At 38.1% G+C, this 20,766-nt stretch overlaps 1 protein-coding gene across 1 annotated transcript; it reads right to left on the bottom strand.

The window, feature by feature from the left end:
* Window positions 1-935: 935 nt before the first annotated feature.
* RBM44 (RNA binding motif protein 44) lies at window positions 936-20,177 on the bottom strand. Its single transcript, XM_030854632.1, has 14 exons — window positions 20,108-20,177; window positions 15,681-17,266; window positions 15,337-15,395; window positions 13,721-13,897; window positions 12,900-13,083; window positions 12,784-12,806; window positions 12,568-12,652; window positions 9,876-9,990; window positions 9,167-9,295; window positions 8,399-8,478; window positions 8,222-8,295; window positions 5,993-6,284; window positions 1,195-1,340; window positions 936-1,059 (listed from the first exon to the last, which is right to left on the bottom strand). The coding sequence occupies exons 1-14, from the start codon at window positions 20,175-20,177 to the stop codon at window positions 936-938; spliced, it is 3,144 nt and encodes a 1,047-aa protein (XP_030710492.1).
* Window positions 20,178-20,766: the final 589 nt, after the last annotated feature.

Genomic DNA, 20,766 nt, shown 5'->3' on the forward strand with positions numbered 1-20,766 from the left:
CTTTAAACTCCTAGCTGCCCCACATGCAAACAGTATTGGGGGAAAGTGGTCCCAAACAATGGGCATATTTCCCTGAGACTAATCTTCTCTTATACTGGCCAGATAATTTATGGTATCTTGACAGTTCTCCAGTACCTTCAAGCAGATGTCTATATATTTATTCAGCTTTTCTAACTGTTCTCCATGGAAAGTTGGCTTTACTCACCTGGACAGCTGTAACTAGAAACAAATCCCCAACCATTATTTTATAAACAGGGATTCTACGTTTGTGTGTGGTAATTTAAAAATACATACACAAATTCTTTGATACACCTTTCTTCAAAAGCGTGGGCTGCACGTAGTGACTTGCATCTGATGGAATGTGGTAGAAACGACAGAGTGTGACTCCTGAAGTTAGGTCACAGAAAATACTGCAGCTTCCATCTTGCTCTCTCTCTCTCTCTGATGGCTCTTACTCTGAAGAAGCCAGGTGTCATGTTGTAAAGACACTCAAGCAGCCCTACGGCAAGGGCCATGTGGGGAGAAGCAGAGGCCTCCCGCCAACAGCCATGGGCATGAGCCGTCTTACAAACAGGTCTTCCAGTCCCAATCAAGCCTCCTGATGACCACAGCCCAGGCCAACATCTTGACTGCAACATCACGAGAATCGCTAAACTAAAACCACCCAGCTACGCCATTCCTGAATCCTGACCTGTGAACTCTGAGATGATAAATGTTGCTTAAGCCAAACAATTTTGGGGTAATTTAACATTACCCCAAATAGTTTTGCATTAATAGTTTACAAATACCGTATGCTTGTTTTTAGCTTCTATGTTACTTTATTATTTTCAATATAATATTTTTATTTGAAAAGAAAATGGAATCCATAGCTTAAAATGTTTACTATTTAAATATGAAAGGTATGACTGACTTACCTCTTATTGCTTCTTTTCTACCTAACGGGAAGCAGAGTTTTCCAAAACAGAGGAAGTCATTCTCACAATAGCATTAACAGACAGGCCACTGAGAGAGCCTTTATGATGCATTCTAACCTCCTGAAGAGCGTTTATAATGTGATCTCTGTGCCAAAGGAAGACACGCATGAGCATCTGCCCTCTCCAAAGCAGCACATTCTAGATATGGCTACGGTACTGAAAGGAGCGGTAGTTTACTCACAACTTATAAAACCATTTAAAGTGCAACTGTAGTCACTACCTGCCAACTTTCGGATGTAGTTCAGCCAGTCTCTCCACGATCTTGGTAAAGCTACGCAGGTTCGATGTATTTGGAGGTACAAATTGAATAGGTGCATCAGGTAGTAATTTAGTGGATCCAATCTGTTTACAATTCTTCTTGACACCCTAAATAAACATTTTTAAAGTTTTATTTAAGTCAGTAACGATTACATAGAAATAATCCAGCTTATTCTAAATTTAAAAATTACAAATAGTAAAATCAAAATTCCTAAGATATTTACGTTGATTTGGGATTAGTTTTTCTACCAAGTAATTTTACTTGAGATGTATTCAGGGCCATTTATTTAAAAAATGCCAAATACATGATGAAGTATAATATATGGGCTATGTCGAAATTAGCTTTTCTCAAACAGGATTCTCATCTGATCCACAGAACACAAAAAATGATGTTAACTATTTTCTCAATTTTCCCTAAGATAGGACATAACTATTCCATTCTAGGTGCGTAGGAGAGAGGGTCATTTGCTATATACAATGGATATCTTAGGCTTAGGACATGAAGGCTGAATTCTCTTACCCAACCTGACAGAGAAAGGCTGGTCTACATAGTAATTATATGTACATATTTATATCGTATATTCTATATCTTATTTACTAAATGTTCAATGTACACAAACTATATGCCCAGAACATGCTGGAGTGGGGGGGGGGGTGGGGAAACTAGTGCTATAAAAAAGAACCTCCATCACTTATGTATCTTATAATTCAACTGAAGAGACAAAATTAAAATGATCAATTAATTACTATTAGCCATGCAAGTAGGATATAAATTATATGAAACCACTGTACATCCCATACAAGTTCAACAAAGGAGGAGCGGATACGTTCAAACCTAGATGAAACGTCAGGGTAAGATACACAAAATATTAGATCTGTCACATCAGAATAGTACATATTTTACTTATTTGCTTATTGCCTTATCTCCTTCATTAGATTTAAGCTCTGTAACAGCACAGATTTTTGTCTGTTTTGTTCACTGCCTCTTTCCCAGTGCCTACAGTAGTGTACACAGTTGGTATACTGTTTATTGAATAAATAATTTTGGGATACAATAAGTTTAAATAGTAGTTGGAACCACAGAGAGGATGGGTTTCCCAAGAAAGAGCCAAACTGCTAGTAAATAACAGTAGCTACTATTTACGGAGTACATTCTCCATGACAGGCACTGTTCCAAAGAATTTTCTGAATTAAACTCATTTAAAGCTCACAACATTTGTGAGGCAGGAACACTTACCCCCATTTTATTTTTTATTCTTTTTAAATGACTATTTTATTTATTTATGGCTGCATTGGGTCTTCGTTGCTGCATGTGGGCTTTCTCTAGTTGCGGCGAGCGGGGGCTACTCTTCGTTGCGGAGCATAGGCTTCTCATTGTGGTGGCTTCCCTTGTTGCAGAGCACGGGCTCTAGGAGCGCAGGCTTCAGTAGTTGTGGCACTCGGGCTCAGTAGTTGTGGCGCACGGGCTTAGTTGCTCCATGGCATGAGGGATCCTCCTGGATCAAGGCTCGAACCTGTGTCCCCTGCATTGGCAGGCAGGTTCTTAACCACTGTGCCACCAGGGAAGTGCCTATCCCCATTTTAAAATAAGGAAGCTCAGACACAGAGGGCAGTAACTCGCCCAGCCCATGAGTAGGTAGCAAAGCCAGGTTATGAATCTGTTGTTCTTAATCATCACTACCTCTTATTATAGACGATAAATATTTTCTAAATGAATGAACATAATGAAAAAATGTTGAGAATCTGAGAAGAAAGGTGACAATAAACTGCTAGAAAAGTAAGAGTATAGTTTAACAAAGACAGCAGTAAGAGCTGCCCTGTCCACACACTCTAAGACAACATACTCCTACCCTAGCCCACGGTGCCCTATTTATTTATGACACATAACCTTCCCTCTACCAACTCCATGACCTGCTTCCTCAGCTAACAAGACCAAGAGTGGTGTTACCTGAACTCATGAACACCAAAATCATGCGCTGGATCAGACTCCCTGTCTAAAGAATGTGGAATTGGAACAGAGCAAACGAGTTAGTCAAATGATGACAGGAGCTTGAACTGCAAAGTACTGTAGAGTTAGAGTTAAGCAAAATAAAGCCTAATGGAGGAAGAGAGAAGTCACGAGCTGACAGAGAAAGTCAGTGTGCAGAGAGAAACAGGAGGATGGAGCTTACAGGCATGCAGAGGCAAGAAACCAGGGGCACTACCTGAGAGAGGCAGGGAGGAGCCATAGCTCCCAAATTTCCAGCTCAAGCGCCTGTAGCCTGACTGCCTGTTTCCTTCCTTCCTATTGTGGACTGAGGTTATGCACCAAAAAACCCATCCTAAACACGAAGTGTCACTGAGATGAAAGGAAAAGAGATGAAAGGAAAAGAGTTGAAAGAAAGGAATGACCGGCACCAAATAGGCTAAGTGGTCAAAAAGAAGGTAGATAGGACGAAAGACCAATAAAAATGTCATTAGTGACTATAGAAAGAGCACTGTAAATAAAATTTTAGAGACTGGGGTCAGATTATTAGGATGAAGAAGAGAAACAATCAAAGAAACCCAGACATTGGGTATAAACTACCTGGTTGGGAAGTTTGGCAGGGAAAACACAGAACAAATAAGGACGGTAACTTCAAAAGAATGAAAAGTCAAGTGAAAACATGGTTCAGATTAAGAAGAGTTGTGCATAACTGTGAGTGGAGAAAGGTCTGTGAGTACAGAAATGGCACTAATGGTACAGAAAAATAATGGGATAACTCCAGGAATTAGGAAAGGATAGGGTAAAGGACATAGGGAAAAGAGATCCCTTTATCTTATTGTTATGGAAAAAACCAAAATTCAGTTATTCAACAAATATTTATTCTTTCATCCATTTATTAAAAAGGAATTTTCTCTGATCTCTAGAGTCAAACTAATTCCAGTAAAAATCCAAGGACTTTTCTAATAGATAGTGACAAGCAGAATTATGACATTTATACAGAAAGGCAAAGAGACTAGAAGAGCCAAAATAAATTTTGAAAAAGAATGAAGTTGGACTTACTATTTCAAGACTTACTATAAAGCTATTATGATCAAGATAGTGTAGCACTGGTGGAAAGTACTGGTGGAAAGAAGAGAACAGAGAGTCTAGAAATAGATCCACACAAATATGGTCAACTAATTTTTGACAAAGGCACAAAGATAATTCAGTGGAGACAGGATAGGCTTTTCAACAATGATGCTGGAACAATTCCATACACAACACAAAAACACAACCAAAAAACCAAAACCACCTCAATTCATATCCCACACATTATAAAATTAACTCAAAAGCTTTGTGACAATGGGTTATGCAAAGATTTCTTAGATACAACATTAAAAACACAAGTTAAGAGACTTCCCTGGTGGTGTGGTGGTTAAGAATCCGCCTGACAATGCAGGGGACATGGGTTCGATCCCTGGTCCAGGAAGATCCCACATGCTGCAGAACAACTAAGCCCGTGTGCCACAACTACTGAACATGTGCTCTAGAGCCCGCGAGCCACGACTACTGAGCCTGTGAGCCACAACTACTGAAGCCTGTGCACTGCAATTACCAAGCCCATGTGCTGCAGCTACTGAAGCCCATGCGCTCTAGGGTCCTCATGCCGCAACTACTGAGCCAGCATGCTGCAACTACTGCAGCCCGCGCACCTAGAGCCCGTGCTCCACAACGAGAAGCCACCGCAACGAGAAGCCCACGCACTGCAACAAAAAGTAGCCCCCACTCGCCACAACTAGAGAAAGCCCGTGTGCAGCAATGAAGACCCAACACAGCCAAAAAACCCACAAAAAAACAAACAAAAAACCCCCCACAAGTTAAAAAAAAAACAGCGACAAACTGCAATTGGTTAAAAATTAAAACTCCTGCTCTGAGAATGACACTATTAAAAGAATGAAAAGACAAAGTACAGGCTGGGAAAACGTATTTGCAAAGTACATACGTATCTGATAAATGACTTATATTCAGAATATTAAAAAACTCACAGAACTCAGTAAGAAAATGCATAAAGCTAAGTGAAAGAAGCCAGACTAATAAGGCTATATAATATTCTACTCACAGGAGATTCTGGAAAAGGTAAAATTATAAGAACAGAAAACAGAGCAGAGCACAAGAGAATGTTTTGGGAAGATGGAACTGTTCTATACCTTGATTGTGATGATGGTTACATGCCTGTGGCATATGTCTAAACTCACAGACAGCAAAAAGAGCGAATTTTACTATATGTAAATTTTAAAAAATCTATGGAATGCCTATAGGATGCCAGGCATTTTGCTGCGCAGTGGAGAGACAAGAGTGAATAAGTCAACTTTATCACCTTCCATGTGGCGTTTAAAACCTCAATGTGGTAAAGATGAGAGCATGCATAATAAAATGACTATATTTTATGGTTTAAATAATTATGAGATGAGGTTAGCTGTGAAAAAAAGAATGATGAAAGTGTTAAGTAGCTACTTACAGAGTAACACTATCCAAGAATAAAGAGATACAAAGACTGAAAAGCATTGGCAGAGAGCCTAGTTACAGAGAAACGCTGTCTCTGCGGCTAGGCCTGTAAAGATCTGTGCTTCCTCCAGGGACGACTGGGGTTGTACAAGAGCAGGCTAGGGCGGATCCAATGCTAGGCACAATTCAGACTAATGTCCTTATTCCCACTTCAAGACTGCTGTCCTGAAGTTACCTGTCCTTCAAAGCTACTTATCGCAGTATAGTGTATATGTGAAGACCATTTAAGGGCTTGATCAAGAAAACTAACCTTTTGGTCAAAAGCGAAAAACTCACTGTCTTGCTCAGATCCCAGCTGCTGCCTCGGCCTAGTTCTAGGCAATCTAGAAACAGAGGAGGCTGAGTTGACTTCTTTGCTGATGTTTTTCTCCAAATTACTGAAACTAACTTTATTTCCATTTTTGGACGAAAGTGGTGATGTATATTCTCCAGGAGTTTTGACAAGCCGCACGTTTACTGATTTCCCATTTATTTCTGTACCGTTCATTTCCTTCACAGCCAGCTTCGCATCATTGTTTTTTTTTAAAGCAAGAGATGCATATCTAAAATATAAAAGCAGAAAACCAAAAGGTTCTTTGTTAATGACTTTAAATGGCCTCAAACTTCATTGTGTAACTACTGGCTAGCATATACCTTTTATAAGAATAACTGCTCTTAAAAGTAAGTTACTATACTTACCTTGGGATCAGGAAGACTATTAAGATAACTAAACACAAAAAATTAAAGATGGGAAATAAAAGGTAGTTAGTATTTCTTCTGAATTATCACCTGTTAATTTTATATTAAAATGTAATGTAATGTAGGGCTCCCCTGGTGGCGCAGTGGTTGGGAGTCCGCCTGCCAATGCAGGGGACACGGGTTCGTGCCCCGGTCCGGGAAGATCCCACATGCCGCGGAGCGGCTGGGCCCGTGAGCCATGGCCGCTGGGCCTGTGCGTCCGGAGCCTGTGCTCTGCAACTGGAGAGGCCACAGCAGTGAGAGGCCCGCGTACCCAAAAAAAAAAAAAGTGTAACATTTGCAAAGCTGATATATGACACAGTTGCACAGATTAGTGTTCTCGGGACAACTGGTTATCCATACCAAAAAATTAAAATTAATCCCTATACACAAACATAACCTCCGGATACAGAGAAGGCATAAAGGTGAAAGGCAAAATTTAAAAACATTTAGCAGAACACAGAAGAGAATGTCCTTATGGCCTTGTAGTGAAAAAATATGCAGTCCAAACAGAGTTGGAAAATCTAACCAGAATTTTAGCCATAAAATTGAGAGAGCTGGGCAAGAGCCATCCTTCTGGAAGTGCCAGCTCCAGACAGTGTCAATGGAAGGATATACGCCAAGTCTGATGAGCAGTTGCCTCCAGAAGATGGGACTATGGATCAATTTTTATAACCTCCTTACACTTTTGTATTTAACTGTACTTCCTAAATTTCCACACAGAATGTATAATACTTCAAAGTAATAAAGAACCATAAAGTTTCTTTTTTTCCAAAGGATTCAACAAGACACTAAAAGAATCTTTCACATCAAGTAATACTCCTAGGAGTACAACACTACTTTAATATAACAAAATATATTAACAACATATTAATTAATAGGTCCAAGAAAAGCATATGATCTTAAGTGAATCCATTTAAGACAAAATTAAACACTTATTTTTAATAAATTTCAACCCAACTACAAATAGGATCCTTTTTTAATTTATAAAGATTTTCATATCTGAAATAAAGAGCTATCATTTTTTGTGATAAAATAGTAAAGGTATTTCCATTAAGCTATCACCATTCTTATTTGATACTTTTGAATGTTCTGATGTCACAAAACAGGAGGTTAACAACACACATACTGGAAATGACTATATGTAGATGATATAACCATCTACCGAAAAAATAAAAAAGGATCAACTAAAAAGTAATTAAAATAAAAAATAATAAAATTAAATATAATTTTCTGAGTACCTACTATACGGCAGCCTTTATTTCTACTGGTTTACTTATGTATCTCATAATAGTTCCACAGTAATGCTATGTAGGTACTATTATTATCCTCACTTTATAGATGAAGAGCCTCAGATACAGAAAGGTTAAGTAACTTGCCCAAATGTATTCATCACGTTACTGACGAAGCTGAGACATGAACCCAAGACACTTGCTGTAGAGCCCATTCTCTTAACTAATGCACTCGACTGCCCCCATGAAATGGTATGAAACAAGATAACTGCAGAAAAATCAATAACTCTCCTATATCTCATTAGTAACAAGTTAAAAAGTATAATGAAAGAAAGATCTGATTGAGAACAGCACCAATTAATGACTGTAGCTATTTGTCAACGTGTATCCCTCTACTAGGCTGGGAAACCCCCACGGGAACGGCGCCTGGCGTAATCACCACTGTGGTTCATGTTCAGTACAGAACAGACCTCTGTTAGAACCTAGGGCATACCCAGTAAATGCACATTCACTGAATCTGGGAAACATACCTGTAATTAGGAGAAGAATCATAAATTGAAATGTCAGAAATTTCATATTTCTGGAAATGAGACCTTAAATCAGCCTAAAAGAAGATAAATAAAAGTTTGTGAAAGGTAGAAAAACAATCAAAATATGAACAATTAATAGATTTGAAAGTGAAGTTCAAAAAATAAATCCTGGCATACCTCAGACACTGAAGGGCAGAGCCCACCAACATGTATCAAGTAACCTTTCTCTCTCCGTAAGGGTTCAACATTCTTCATTTCTGCTTGAAGATAAACATACAACAGAAGATAATCATTATTTTATCAATATTTTTAAGAGAAAATGTGAAAATTGTTAAGTATTTCATTTTTTATTATCAAAAAGATTATTATAAAGTTATTAGCAAGTATCAGCACTAGGCTGAAGATTAAGAGCTTGGAGTACAGTGTCAAGATTTCTGGGCTTTAATCATATGTTAAAAACAAAGAGGTTGGACTGATTGATACTTAGTCTCTTGTGACTCAAAGATGGATCAATAAATAGGTAGTCCTGGCTGTCTGATGGAAACTGAGAAGCTTTTTCTGTTCACTATGTACCCCATACCTGCGAAGTGCCTGATGAGGGTTTAGAGGAAAAGAACGCCTGAAGGAATACTGATGTTGGACTAGAGTAGGGAGAGAGAATGGTGGGCCTCTATCTACGAACTAAATCTTGGATTTAAGCTTTTAGCAGACAGTTTTCTGAAAGAGAAATGAACATTTTAAACTGATTTACTCTTAAAAAAAAATGACATCCAAATGGCCGATTTTCTCATTTTTCATATTTAAAAATATGGAATAAAATATTATTTTACAAACAGGAATAAAATATTAAAACAGTGCAATCCCCCAAAATAATACAGAAGAAGATAAGCACTATTTTATAAATGAGCTAGGTTAGGATTTCTTGGTAAATTGTTAAGAACCAACCTAGCGTAAACTTCGGATCCTCTTTGTCTTGTACTATTTGATTTTCTTGTGTTCCTGAGAAGTCAGCTCCGGTCACGTTCTCTTTAGCATCAAACCAGTCTTCACTTATTTCTCGGTAATTTGTGGAGTCTGAGAAATTGAACACACTTAGCAAGGAACTATGTACAATGTTTAACCGTGAGAAGTTATCTGAGTGATCTGCTTCCCAGTTTTACTTTAATTAACACTGATTCCTAGCTTATTAAAAGCCTTACTTTTCTGATTTTTAATTATCCTTTACTGAAGAAGAGATTTATCTTTACAGACAGAATAACAATGAACATCTTTAAAAACGGGTTAAGCCGTGCCGCAAGTCTTTATTTCACTAAATAAGGATCTTTCTCTTCTCATTGAGGACAAAACTAAAAAACAAAACAAAAAACCCATACAATTTACAGGGATACAAACTGGACAGAAAAAAGAATTTTCAAAATGGAAAACAAAAACCAGAAGAACAAAAGTCTGTATTATTATTTGGCATTATCAGATATATTAAGTAACCTTAAAGATATCAAGTAGATGTAACAAGAACATACTTAACATTCATAATCTGAATGATGCCATTCAATTAAAAATATTTACTTTAACTTAATAGATGGGCACGAGGGGTATTTTAAATCTTATTATCTGCTTTCTGGCAATGACACAAGACAAACATTTTTATACTGACCTTTATCATCAAGTTTTAGTTGACTAAAGTCTATATCTACATCACCATTTTTTAAACCATCCTCTTTGGGTGATGTATCTTGTTTAGGATGACTACTGTCAGGTAATAGAGACATCTGAGAATTAAAATAATAAAAACAACTATAATATATAAGGAGTAACAGTTATTGCACTCTATGTGACAAGTATGCTTCACTGGCATTATTTACCCTCACAACAACAAAGACTATGAGACAAAGTCATTATCGACCCAGTTTATGGGTGAGCAAACTGAATCGAAGTAACCTGTTGCTTTATGTCTGTCACACAATGAGAATTATGATTTGAAACTAGTCTATGTATAGTGACTGTATGCGCTAACACCACCATTATTTAGCAAAGTGTGGCATCCACACACTAGAAGTACCTGAGATGATTTTTGGAGCTGCACATGTAAGTATTTTTCACATTAACATCAACAGTTATATATTTAATGTGTGCTTGTATGTACCTTTCATTAATGGGGAGTGATATTTCTTTCTCATACATAATAAGTTACTCTTCACAGATAAATTTTTTAAAAGAGGAGAATAAGTTAAAAAGTACAAATCAAATAACATTACAGGTAACACCTGGCTATGAAAAATTGTGAAGATGGTACATAAGTAGCTGAAATTTAGAAACACCACACTATACAATGCTGGCTTTCATGCATAACTTAATTTAGTAAGGTGGGTATTAAAATGTAATCCTAACAAAGTAGATATTGTTTTAGAGCCAAAATTAAGATTATAAAAATGTTATATCTGCATCTTTTACTTTTAAAAAGATTTATTATTCTGCCCAAATAAGCAGGTTACATCATTGCTACCTTTACAATGATGAAAAAAATAAAATAGTGAAAAAACAAAACCTCTCCAGAACATTATATATCATTAAACGGACAAATTGTTTAAGCAAACTATGTAAGAAATTTGAAGATAAAAAAAAATCTGGTTTTAGACCTGTTAATTCTTTGTGGATAACTGAGATTTTGTTTTTTTTAAAGAGCAGAACAATGGAATAAATAATTTGCTAAAATAATTTACTTTTAATCATTTATCTTAATAGAAAGGAATATAAATCAATCAAGTATTTATCTCACTTTTGGCTTTGGGATGCATCTTATTCTTTAAGACTACCCAAATAATAATATAACCTCAGGGTTAAGACTAAAGTCAGAAAGTAGAAACAAACTTGAGGGGACCTCCCTGGTGGTGGCCCAGTGGTTAAGAGTCCGCCTGCCGATGCAGGGGACACGGGTTCGTGCCCCGGTCCAGGAAGATCCCACATGCCACGGAGCGGCTGGGCTTGTGATCCATGACCGCTGAGCCTGCGCGTCCGGAGCCTGTGCTCCGCAGTGGGAGAGGCCACAACAGTGAGAGGCCCGTGTACCGCAAAAAAAAAAAAAAAAAAAAAGAATCCGCCTACCAATGCAGGGGACATGGGTTCGAGCCTGGTCCGGGAAGATCCCACATGCCGCGAAGCAACTAAGCCTGTGCACCACAACTACCGAGCCTGCGTTCTAGAGCCCATGAGCCACAACTACTGAAGCCCGTGCCTAGAGCCCGTGCTCCGCAACAAGAGAAGCCACCGCAATGAGAAGCCCACGCACCGCAACGAAGAGTAGCCCCCGCTCGCCACAACCAGAGAAAGCCTGCGCACAGCAATGAAAACCCAACGCAGCCATAGATAAAAATTAAAAAAAAAGAAACAACCTTCATTTTTCCTACTCCATTGATAATGGAATATAACTCATGTTTCTCTATCACTTCACTGTTTGCAGAGTGCTCTTACACAGATTGTTATCTGACAAACACTTCCTTGGGGGAACAAGAGAGATTAAGAAAATCTACGAAAGGCACTTAAAAATTATTTTCATCATTTCAGCAAAGGAGGAATGAAAACTTTGCCCTGTCTAAAATAAATGGGGGAAAAAAATAAATGGGATATTATTATTTTAATTAATTATTTATTTTTGGCTGCATTGGGTCTTCGTTGCTGTGCGTGGGCTTTCTCTAGTTGTGGTGAGCGGGGGCTACTCTTTGTTGCAGTGTGTAGGCTCCTCATTGCGGTGGCTTCTCTTGTTGTGGAGCACAGGCTCTAGGCGTGCGAGCTTCAGTAGTTGTGGCTCGTGGGCTCTAGAGCGTGGGCTTGATACTTGTGGCGCATGGGCTTAGTTGCTCCCCAGCATGTGGGATCTTCCTGGACCAGGGCTAGAACCCGTGTCCCCTGCATTGGCAGGCGGATTCTTAACCACTGTGCCCCCAGGATATTATTTTATACTATCTCATGCGATGAAGGCATAACCATATTAGTTTTTACTACATTGCATTAACACGATGGGGGCCAAAAATTACGATTTGCCAGAGACACTCAAGGTTTATACCAATCGTCATGTTGAACTGTTAACATCACTACCTTTTTTCATCCTCAGAAGTCTCCTGATTTGATGATAAATTATGTGGTCATCTTACCCAACATATACTACTGACATCCGTTTGATCAGGACATTACGCTCCTTCTAATCAGTTATATCCCTCAAATGGTAGTACACAAAATAAGCCAGCTGAGTGAAAAGAAGGATGCGAGAGCTTCTAAAAATTATAGTTTACTTTGTGCAAGCCATAAGATTAAAGATTTACACTTGATGAACTACTCTAAAAAAATCTCACTTGAGAGAGTGTCTTTTTCAGGCTTGAAGAACCATCAACATCACGTGTACTTTGATTATCTAGTTCAGAATCTGCTCCTGAAAAGCTAAACAGATAAACATTTCATTAAAGCATTTATCAATGTTCTGAATAAGGACCAAAATAGAAAACAAAGTTAACTGAATTAGCAATGTTTAAGATCTAATGAATTCTAAATTAGATGAAAACATAACTTACATATGTGATTCTTCTTTCATTAGCTGGAAAGAAAGAGAAGGGAAGAAAAAGCTTTTAGCGTAAAATGTTTTGTCTAAATGAAGTAAAAATTTTATTCCTAAAACATAAATACATACCCTGGAAGCAAAAGCAGAGAAGGCAGATAATAATTTTGATTCTACCGACAGTGGAGGCAGCTCTTCCAGTGGTATACCCTTGTTTATCTTTTCTTTCAAATTCACATATCTAACTTTCAAGTCTTCTAAAACTGTCAGTAGAGCTGATCCTAATTCTTTCTTAGTAGAATTACTTGATAAATTCCTGTTCAAAAGTTACATTCACAAAACTAAATTACTTAGGCCAAGCCACCCATTTAAAACTAATGTCAAATTATACACTTAATTCTAACTCTACTAGATCCCTAAAATGTTTTCTTTTAAATGTTTAGTAAAAGAAAATGAATCACAGAAGATGTGTTTTTCCAGGGGCAAGATAAGCAATCCTTGGTATACATATAAGCCAGACAGAATGTGGTCGAATGTCACGAAAAACCCTCCAACTGACTTCATCCGAACTTGGACTTTATAAAGAAAACCTGAATCTGTCTTTTTACTGGATTCATCATTCCAATGTGCACTGTTGCCTCTCCAGGAAATTACAATGTACTGCTTTTTAAAGTCTATTACCCCTAGGCCAGTTAACAAACCCAGTTATAATCCACCCCTCTTCTGCCCTTTAAAAATGAAAACTAAAGAAATTTTCTAGAATAAACTTAAAGTTAGTGATAAATTTCTAGGAAGATACAGATTTAAAATTAACAATCACCTATAACTATAAATAGAGAATAACCTTTAAAAATTGTGAATCACTATGATGTACACCTGAAACATACAATACTGTAAATCAACTGTACCTCAATAAAAAAGCAGATTAATAAAAAACAAACCCTAACAATCACCTATTTAGTCCTTCTCTATTTTCCATTACAAGTTTGTAAATATCACTGCAATGGTGATGACACATTTGATAGTGAACATTTAAAAGGTGCAACTCTGCTTTGATGGCTCTCTGCATTATTTGCTGACAGCACTTTGATGGCAAATTCTTCTCCATCTCTTTAGAAAGTTGAGGTTCCCTTTGAAATAAAAAAATTGGATTAGGTAAGATTCCAAATATTTTTCTGTGTTGATGACATACCTCCAGAAACATATTTAAGATTTCTTACATTTCTCTGTCAAGTTTAAATCAATTTCTACTAAAGATGGAAAGGCTGCAGAAAACAAGGATGTCAAGAGTCAATGCTAAATATCTTCTTTTTAGGACTTCCCTGGTGGAACAGTGGTTAAGAATCCGCCTGCCAATGCAGGGCACATGGGTTCGAGCCCTGGTCCGGGAAGATCCCGCACGCCATGGAGCAACTAAGCCCGTGCACCACAGCTACTGAGCCTGTGCTCTAGAGCCCACGAGCCACAACTACTGAGCCCGCGTGCTGCAACTACTGAAGCCCGCGTGCCTAGAACCCGTGTTCTGACCACAATGAGAAGCCCGTGCACCACAATGAAGAGTAGCCCCTGCTCACCGCAACTAGAGAAAGCCCGTGGGCAGCAACGAAGACCCAATGCGGCCAAAAATAAATAAATAAATAAATTTATTAAAAAAATAAATATACTCTTTTTAGAATTCAAGCGAGTAAGTAAGTCTCAAATTCATACTTCATTTTACCAAGAAAAGAATTCTAAAGTAAAGTACTAATTTATCCAGAATCAACAGATTTTTCAACCTAAATCAAGCACTGGCCAGCATTTTTAAAAGTTATAAACATTCTGGAGGGAAACTGTTTTTAAATGTTATCTTTTAAACAGAAAATATAATTTACATCTTTCTTAATAATAATAATGCTTATGTTATTATAAGCAAACATTTTGCTGTTATAACAAAAAGCTCCAAAATCACTACCTCTTTGAATGTTAATAGTTCTTCCCTTGCTAATACCGGCCACTTCTAACTATTCTCGATACATCTGCCTCTGGAAACCAACTCTTCTATTTAATTTTATAGGACTGGATACCAGATCAAACTCATTAGAAGAATAAAGGATGAATGAAGGAAAAAGCAAATGATCTCAGAGCATGAAAACCAATCTGACTTCTCAGAGACTTCTCCCTTTCCTCTCCCCCACCACCTGGTTCTCCATGGATGCAAAGTAAATTATACAACGAATTAAAATACCCCAGTAAAAGTATCTGTTTACTTCTTCAAATATATGATGTTTTCCAAATGTGCTATTTTGTTTTGGACTACAGGAGATCAAATGAAAGAAAACGAAAGTAATAAATCAGTGTGGGTTTGGGTTGGATAAATAAAGAAAAGATGCCGTGAGTTTTTCTGAAGGAATTATTCAGACTGAAATCTCAGTAAGTGGAAAGCTTTAATATTCTACATTGTTCTAGTATTTATTTCTTTCAAGACAAATAGCTGAAGCAGACGCTCTCTTCAAGTCACTCCTGGCTATTCTATATGGTTAAGTACCTACACAAAAAGCAAATTACTATTTTGATCATATGTCTGACTTACCTTTCAGAATGTTTCTTTAAGTCTGTGAAATCAAATGTTTTCCTTAATTCCAGGGAATCCTGAAAACATGATTTAAGATCAAATTAGACATATACGACAAACAATAATACATGATGTATCTGGTAAGATGTAAAATCCAACTTCTAACTGACTTCGTGGCAACAGCTGCCAACAGAGAAGAAGAGCTGGGAGCAATCTGTTCACCTTTTTCCTTCATCCAGCATTTTCTCACAAAAGCCTCAGAAACCCCTGATATAATTCAGTGAACCAAAATATTCACATTAGCCTACAGTGCCTCTTTATAAAGTCAAATAAATTTTTATTATTAATCATATTGGTTTTACCTTATTCAGGAAATTTCCCTTAGGTTTTAAACTGTCAACGGAGACAGATTTCCCCAAAGATCCTTTTGTCATAGCCATCTGTGGATCTTCATTATCTTGACAGTATGCCCAATCTGTGTTACATGCCACACTTTGTTTCTCACTTTGCCACTCATCAGGCCATTTTTTATTTATCATTGTTATCTCTGTGTTGCTTGATGTAGATACTACAGAAGATCTTGTGCTCGTCGCCCTGCTTGTTGTGAAACAAGCCCTAAAATCAGTGCTAACATCCACTGTTTGATTAACTGTGATCGTACAACTTGCTACATCTGTAACTGATTTGGGACATGGTCCTTCCATATGGTGAAAGCAAGCTTTATTTGTGGTATTGCCATTAGCAGCTCTTAGGGAGTTACCTTCTTCTATTGCCTGGTTATCTCTGATTGCAGACCTTGGTAGAGTAACAGAAAAATCTAAGGCTGGGTTAGGGGTGTTTTCTAGGCTTTTATAACATGCAGAAATTACTGAATCATCAAAAATAGAGGTCCAAGAACTTTGACGATCTTTATAGGGCTGGAGTAATGTCTCTAAAACTTTGTCTTGTGGTAATGTGCTTGGATTTTCAAGGTGCTGTAACGTTTTTTTCTCAACAACTGAATTTCCACAAAAATCTTTACTTTTAGTTACTTGAGCCTTCACTTTGCCAGTATAAATTTTAGTTTTTAATGCTTTTTGAGGGTTCAAGAAACCACTCTTAGATTGAGATTCCCGGTGTTCAAGAGGACTACCCTTTAGTACAATTGCATCAAATACTGTGTGGTACATTAAACTAGTATCTTGTTCCATACACTTTCCATGTTTTGGTTCATGATATTCTCTTAACATAACAGAATTCTGAAATTTGGAGACATGAGGTGAACCTTCTTGTCCACAAACATCAGCTGAATCTAAAGAGGTGCTAGAATTACTTTCTAATTTAACATGATTATCTTCTAGATTGCTAGCACAATTAACTCCATAACCTGAACTTCTTAGTCCCCAAACTTCCAGATTAGATATGTTTAATGTTTTCGCTTGGTCCAAAGATAAATGGTTCTCTATATACTCGTGTTCTTCTGCGCTGTGATACTCCTGCTGCGAGTCATCATCTAGATCGTGCTTCTGCACATCTCCAGAATCATCATCTGAAATCTTGTAGATTCTTTCCAAGCCAACAATCTTATTACCTCGATGATTCAAAATATCAAAAGACACCTCCTTTCTTTTCTGCATTTCATAATCGAATTCAGAATTTAAATGAATAAGACTTTCATTCTTCAGTTTTGACTCTGAATGATGTATAGAGTAGGTTTCATTCAGGAAAGCGTTGTCAATACTACCTTCAAACTCACTTGACTGAGAGTGAGTACTCTCCATCTTAGTATTTGGACTCACAGTAAAAGATGGCTCCAATAACTCTATTTTGTCAATATTGCTGACTTCTTTGTCATTAGCTCTTTTTTCTAATGCCAAGGAATCCCAGTCATAATCAAGAAAAGTCAATTTGGCTTCTTTACAACCATCAGGAGATAACAAATTTTCTTTCTGACGATTAGAAGGCTCATCTGATTAAAAAAAAAAAGGATAAAATGTTAGCAGAAACATTACAGAATTTAAACACAAGACCTTAGATGTAATCTGGCCTAAGCTCTTTCCAATGTAAGAATATACTTTTTACATTATCCATAACAAATATCCCTAAATAGTTGCTGCTATGGACTGAACTGTGTCCCCCTCAAAATTCATATGTGTTGAAGCCCTAACTCCCCATGTGGAGACAGGGCCTCTGGGAGGTAATTAAGGCTAGATGAGGTCATGAGGGTGGCACCCTCAAAATGGGATCAGTGCACTTATGAGAGAAGAGATACCACAGAGCTTGCTCTCTGTTTCTCTCCACCATGTGAGGACACTGCAAGAAGGTGGCCAACTACAAGCCAGGAAGAGAGCCCTTACAAGACCTGACCATGCTGGCAGCCCCGTTTGGACTTGCAGCTTCCAGAACTGTGGAAAAAAACCAAATATCTGTTCTTTAAGCCACCTCCATGGTATTGTGCTATAGTAGCCCCAGCTGACTAAGATAGGAGCTAAGATTCTTCTTGAACTCTTTCAGTGGCAAAGCATTTACTATTTAGAAGGCAGTCACTCCCTTTGTAATCTTTGGGTGCCTCCTAGTGTCCTAATATCAACCTTAGGCACTGCAGAAATAAAACGAAGAAGACGTGGGTGCTGTACCATGCTGCTGATTAGCAGGTAAATGCTTAAGAAAGGAGAAGTAGATGTCAGAGAAAACTGTACATTTAAAAAGTGTTTTGAAACAAAATAGTTATTTTAGGCAAATTAAACAGCACTACAAAGTTAGCTGGGTGAAAAAACATGGCATTTTCAGGAAATTATAAGCCAGCTTGCCTGGAGTGAAATAGCTCTAAGGGAGTGAAAGGAGCTGTGAACAGAAAGAGGCCTTTTATGAGGTGTTAAGGAGTCTGGTTCTTATCCTAACACGGAGGACCACTGAAAGCTTCTTAAAAGGGTAGTCATGTGAATGCAACTGAGTTTAGACACCTCTGGCAACCGTAAGAATGAAGGCTTGAAGGGGGAGACTGAAGGGAGACAGACCAAGAGTACAGAAATGGGACTGGAAAAGAAGAGACTAGTATAAAAGTTCCACAACTGACAAGACTTGGTGATCAATTAGAAATGGTAGATAAGGGAGAGAGAGATTAGTGGCTTTCAAACACATAGTTTTTTTCTTTAAGAACACAATCAGAAACACGTTTTATATCAAGATCTAGCATATATGTGTCTGTATAAGTGAAACAAAAATTTTACAAAACAGTAATTACTCCAATTATGTCCAAAGTATTCTGCTATTTTCTAGTCTATTTCATTTTATTAAAAAAAAAGCTGATCACAATCAGCTAAGCTGACTTCATGACTCATCAGTTAGCTACCACCTCCTTAAATATCTTTCTAGGATAATGCTAAGGGTTACAGCTTGGTATTACAGATGAGTGGGAATATCTGGTGCTAAAGAGATAGGGACTTCACGGAAGAGGAGATTTAGAAGATGAAGAGGAAAAGCAAGGGGCTGGGGAGGGAGGTGGAGGGAGAAGATAATGAATTCAGTTCCAGGCAAGTGGAGTTTAAGTTTAAGGTTAGAGATAAAACACCCAGATGTGAATGTCTAATAAGCTGTTATAAATATGGGGTTGGAGCTAAGGACAGTAGGGTCAGATGCAATTATAAATTCATGTGCTGATTGTGTTTTTCTTAGAGATTTGTATAGGAGTTCATGATATATTCTGGATACTAGGTGTTTGTTTTTCACATTTATAATATAAGTGACTTTCCCCCAGTTTACTGGCTATCTTTTTTTTTTTTTTTTTTTTGCGGTACGTGGGCCTCTCACTATTGTGGCCTCTCCCGTTGCGGAGCACAGGTTCCGGACGTGCAGGCTCAGTAGCCATGGCTCATGGGCGCAGCCGCTCCGCGGCATGTGGCTCCTCCAGGACCGGGGCACGAACCCGCGTCCCCTGCATCGGCAGGCGGACTCTCAACCACTGCGCCACCAGGGAAGCCCTATTGGCTATCTTTTAACTTTTTATAATATTTTGTCATGCCACGGGCTTTAAGATTATTTAGTTAAATGAATCAGTATTTTCTTCTCTGACTTCTGGGTTTGTCTCCCTGGCCTTCCCTACCACATGATTATAAAAGTATTCTTCTATAACTTTCCAATTCTTTGTGTGGGTGTATGTGTGTAACATTTAGCCCCTTCACACTATGTAGAATTAATGCTTCTCTCTAGCATGAGGTAGGACTCTAACTTAATTTTTTTCCAAAAAGGATGGTCAGTTGTCCTAATACCATTTGCTGAAAAATCCAGTTTCCCGTCTGACTTGAAATAGCATTTTTATCACATTCTAAAGTCCTCTTAATAGTTACAACTACATGTATTCATAAGCATATAAAGGTTAGTCAGCTTGCTTTTTATGCCCTTGTTGATTATTCTCTCTTCTACCATTATGATAGAAAGAGAAATTTTACATCCATGTGAAGAAAAAACATACACAACTTCAGTAGCAGAGGTCAACCTGCCCACTTTCTACTTATTACCGTGAAGGCAACTGTACCTGTCAGTAGTTCCTGAAAGCCTGCCTGGACAGAAACCCTCTCTTCTGGCTCACCTTCTCTCTCCTAAATCTTCCATTTACCTGAGAGATCCTATGTAGGCTGCCCATATTTACCAAAAATCACCTGAGTCATCTGTCAAGATAAAAACATGCTGAATCTTACCTTACTGGTAGGAAGGCTTAAGATGTAGCAACACTGGAGAGGGAACTATCAAGTCTAATTACATTTAATACCTCTTTCCACCCAGAATAAAGCCAACTGGACTAGCTTCTCACCTTTCTGGATGTTTCCATTACTGTGGTAGCCTTTACCAGAAGCTGTCTCAACCACTTCAGTGGCCTGCATCACTCAAGAACGTATATCCTAGAAGAAGTATAAATATTGAACTGTTATTATACTCAGTATTATATTTTAAAAACTATTAGAACAACAAGAATCTGACAAAGTAGTAATTATAGTCAAAGATTCTAATATCAAAGGCCTAATAAACAAAACTTGTAAGACATTTGAATAACTTTTTTTTAAATTAATTTTATTTATTTATCTTTGGCTGTGTTGGGTCTTCATTGCAGTGCGCGGGCTTTCTCTAGTTGGGGCGAGCGCGGGCTACTCTTCGTTGTGGTGCACAGGCTTCTCATTGCAGTGGCTTCTCTTGTTGCGGAGCATGGGCTCCAGGTGCGTGGGCTTCAGTAGTTGTGGCACACGCACTCAGTAGTTTTGACTTGCGGGCTCCAGAGCACAGCCTCAGTAGTTGTGGCGCACGGGCTTAGTTGCTCCGCGGCATGTGGGATCTTCCCGGACCAGGGCTCAAACCCGCGTCCCTTGCAGCGGCAGGCAGATTCTTAACCACTGTGCCACCAGGGAAGCCGTGAGTAACTTTTTTAAAGGCGTGGACAGCTACATAAAAGGCTGTATTATTTAAACAGACAAGACA

The sequence above is a fragment of the Globicephala melas genome, chromosome 7, assembly GCF_963455315.2.
Source record: "Globicephala melas chromosome 7, mGloMel1.2, whole genome shotgun sequence".
NCBI classification, from domain to species: Eukaryota; Metazoa; Chordata; class Mammalia; order Artiodactyla; family Delphinidae; genus Globicephala; species Globicephala melas.

Coding starts and splice junctions, on each gene's coding strand:
- RBM44 (XM_030854632.1), bottom strand. CDS start 20,177: ATGCAGGCCACTGAAGTGGTTGAGACAGCTTCTGGTAAAGGCTACCAC. Junction 17,267..20,107: donor TAATGGAAACATCCAGAAAG/GTGAGAAGCTAG, acceptor TTTTTTAATCAG/ATGAGCCTTCTAATCGTCAG. Junction 8,479..9,166: donor GGATCCGAAGTTTACGCTAG/GTTGGTTCTTAA, acceptor ATCTTCAAGCAG/AAATGAAGAATGTTGAACCC.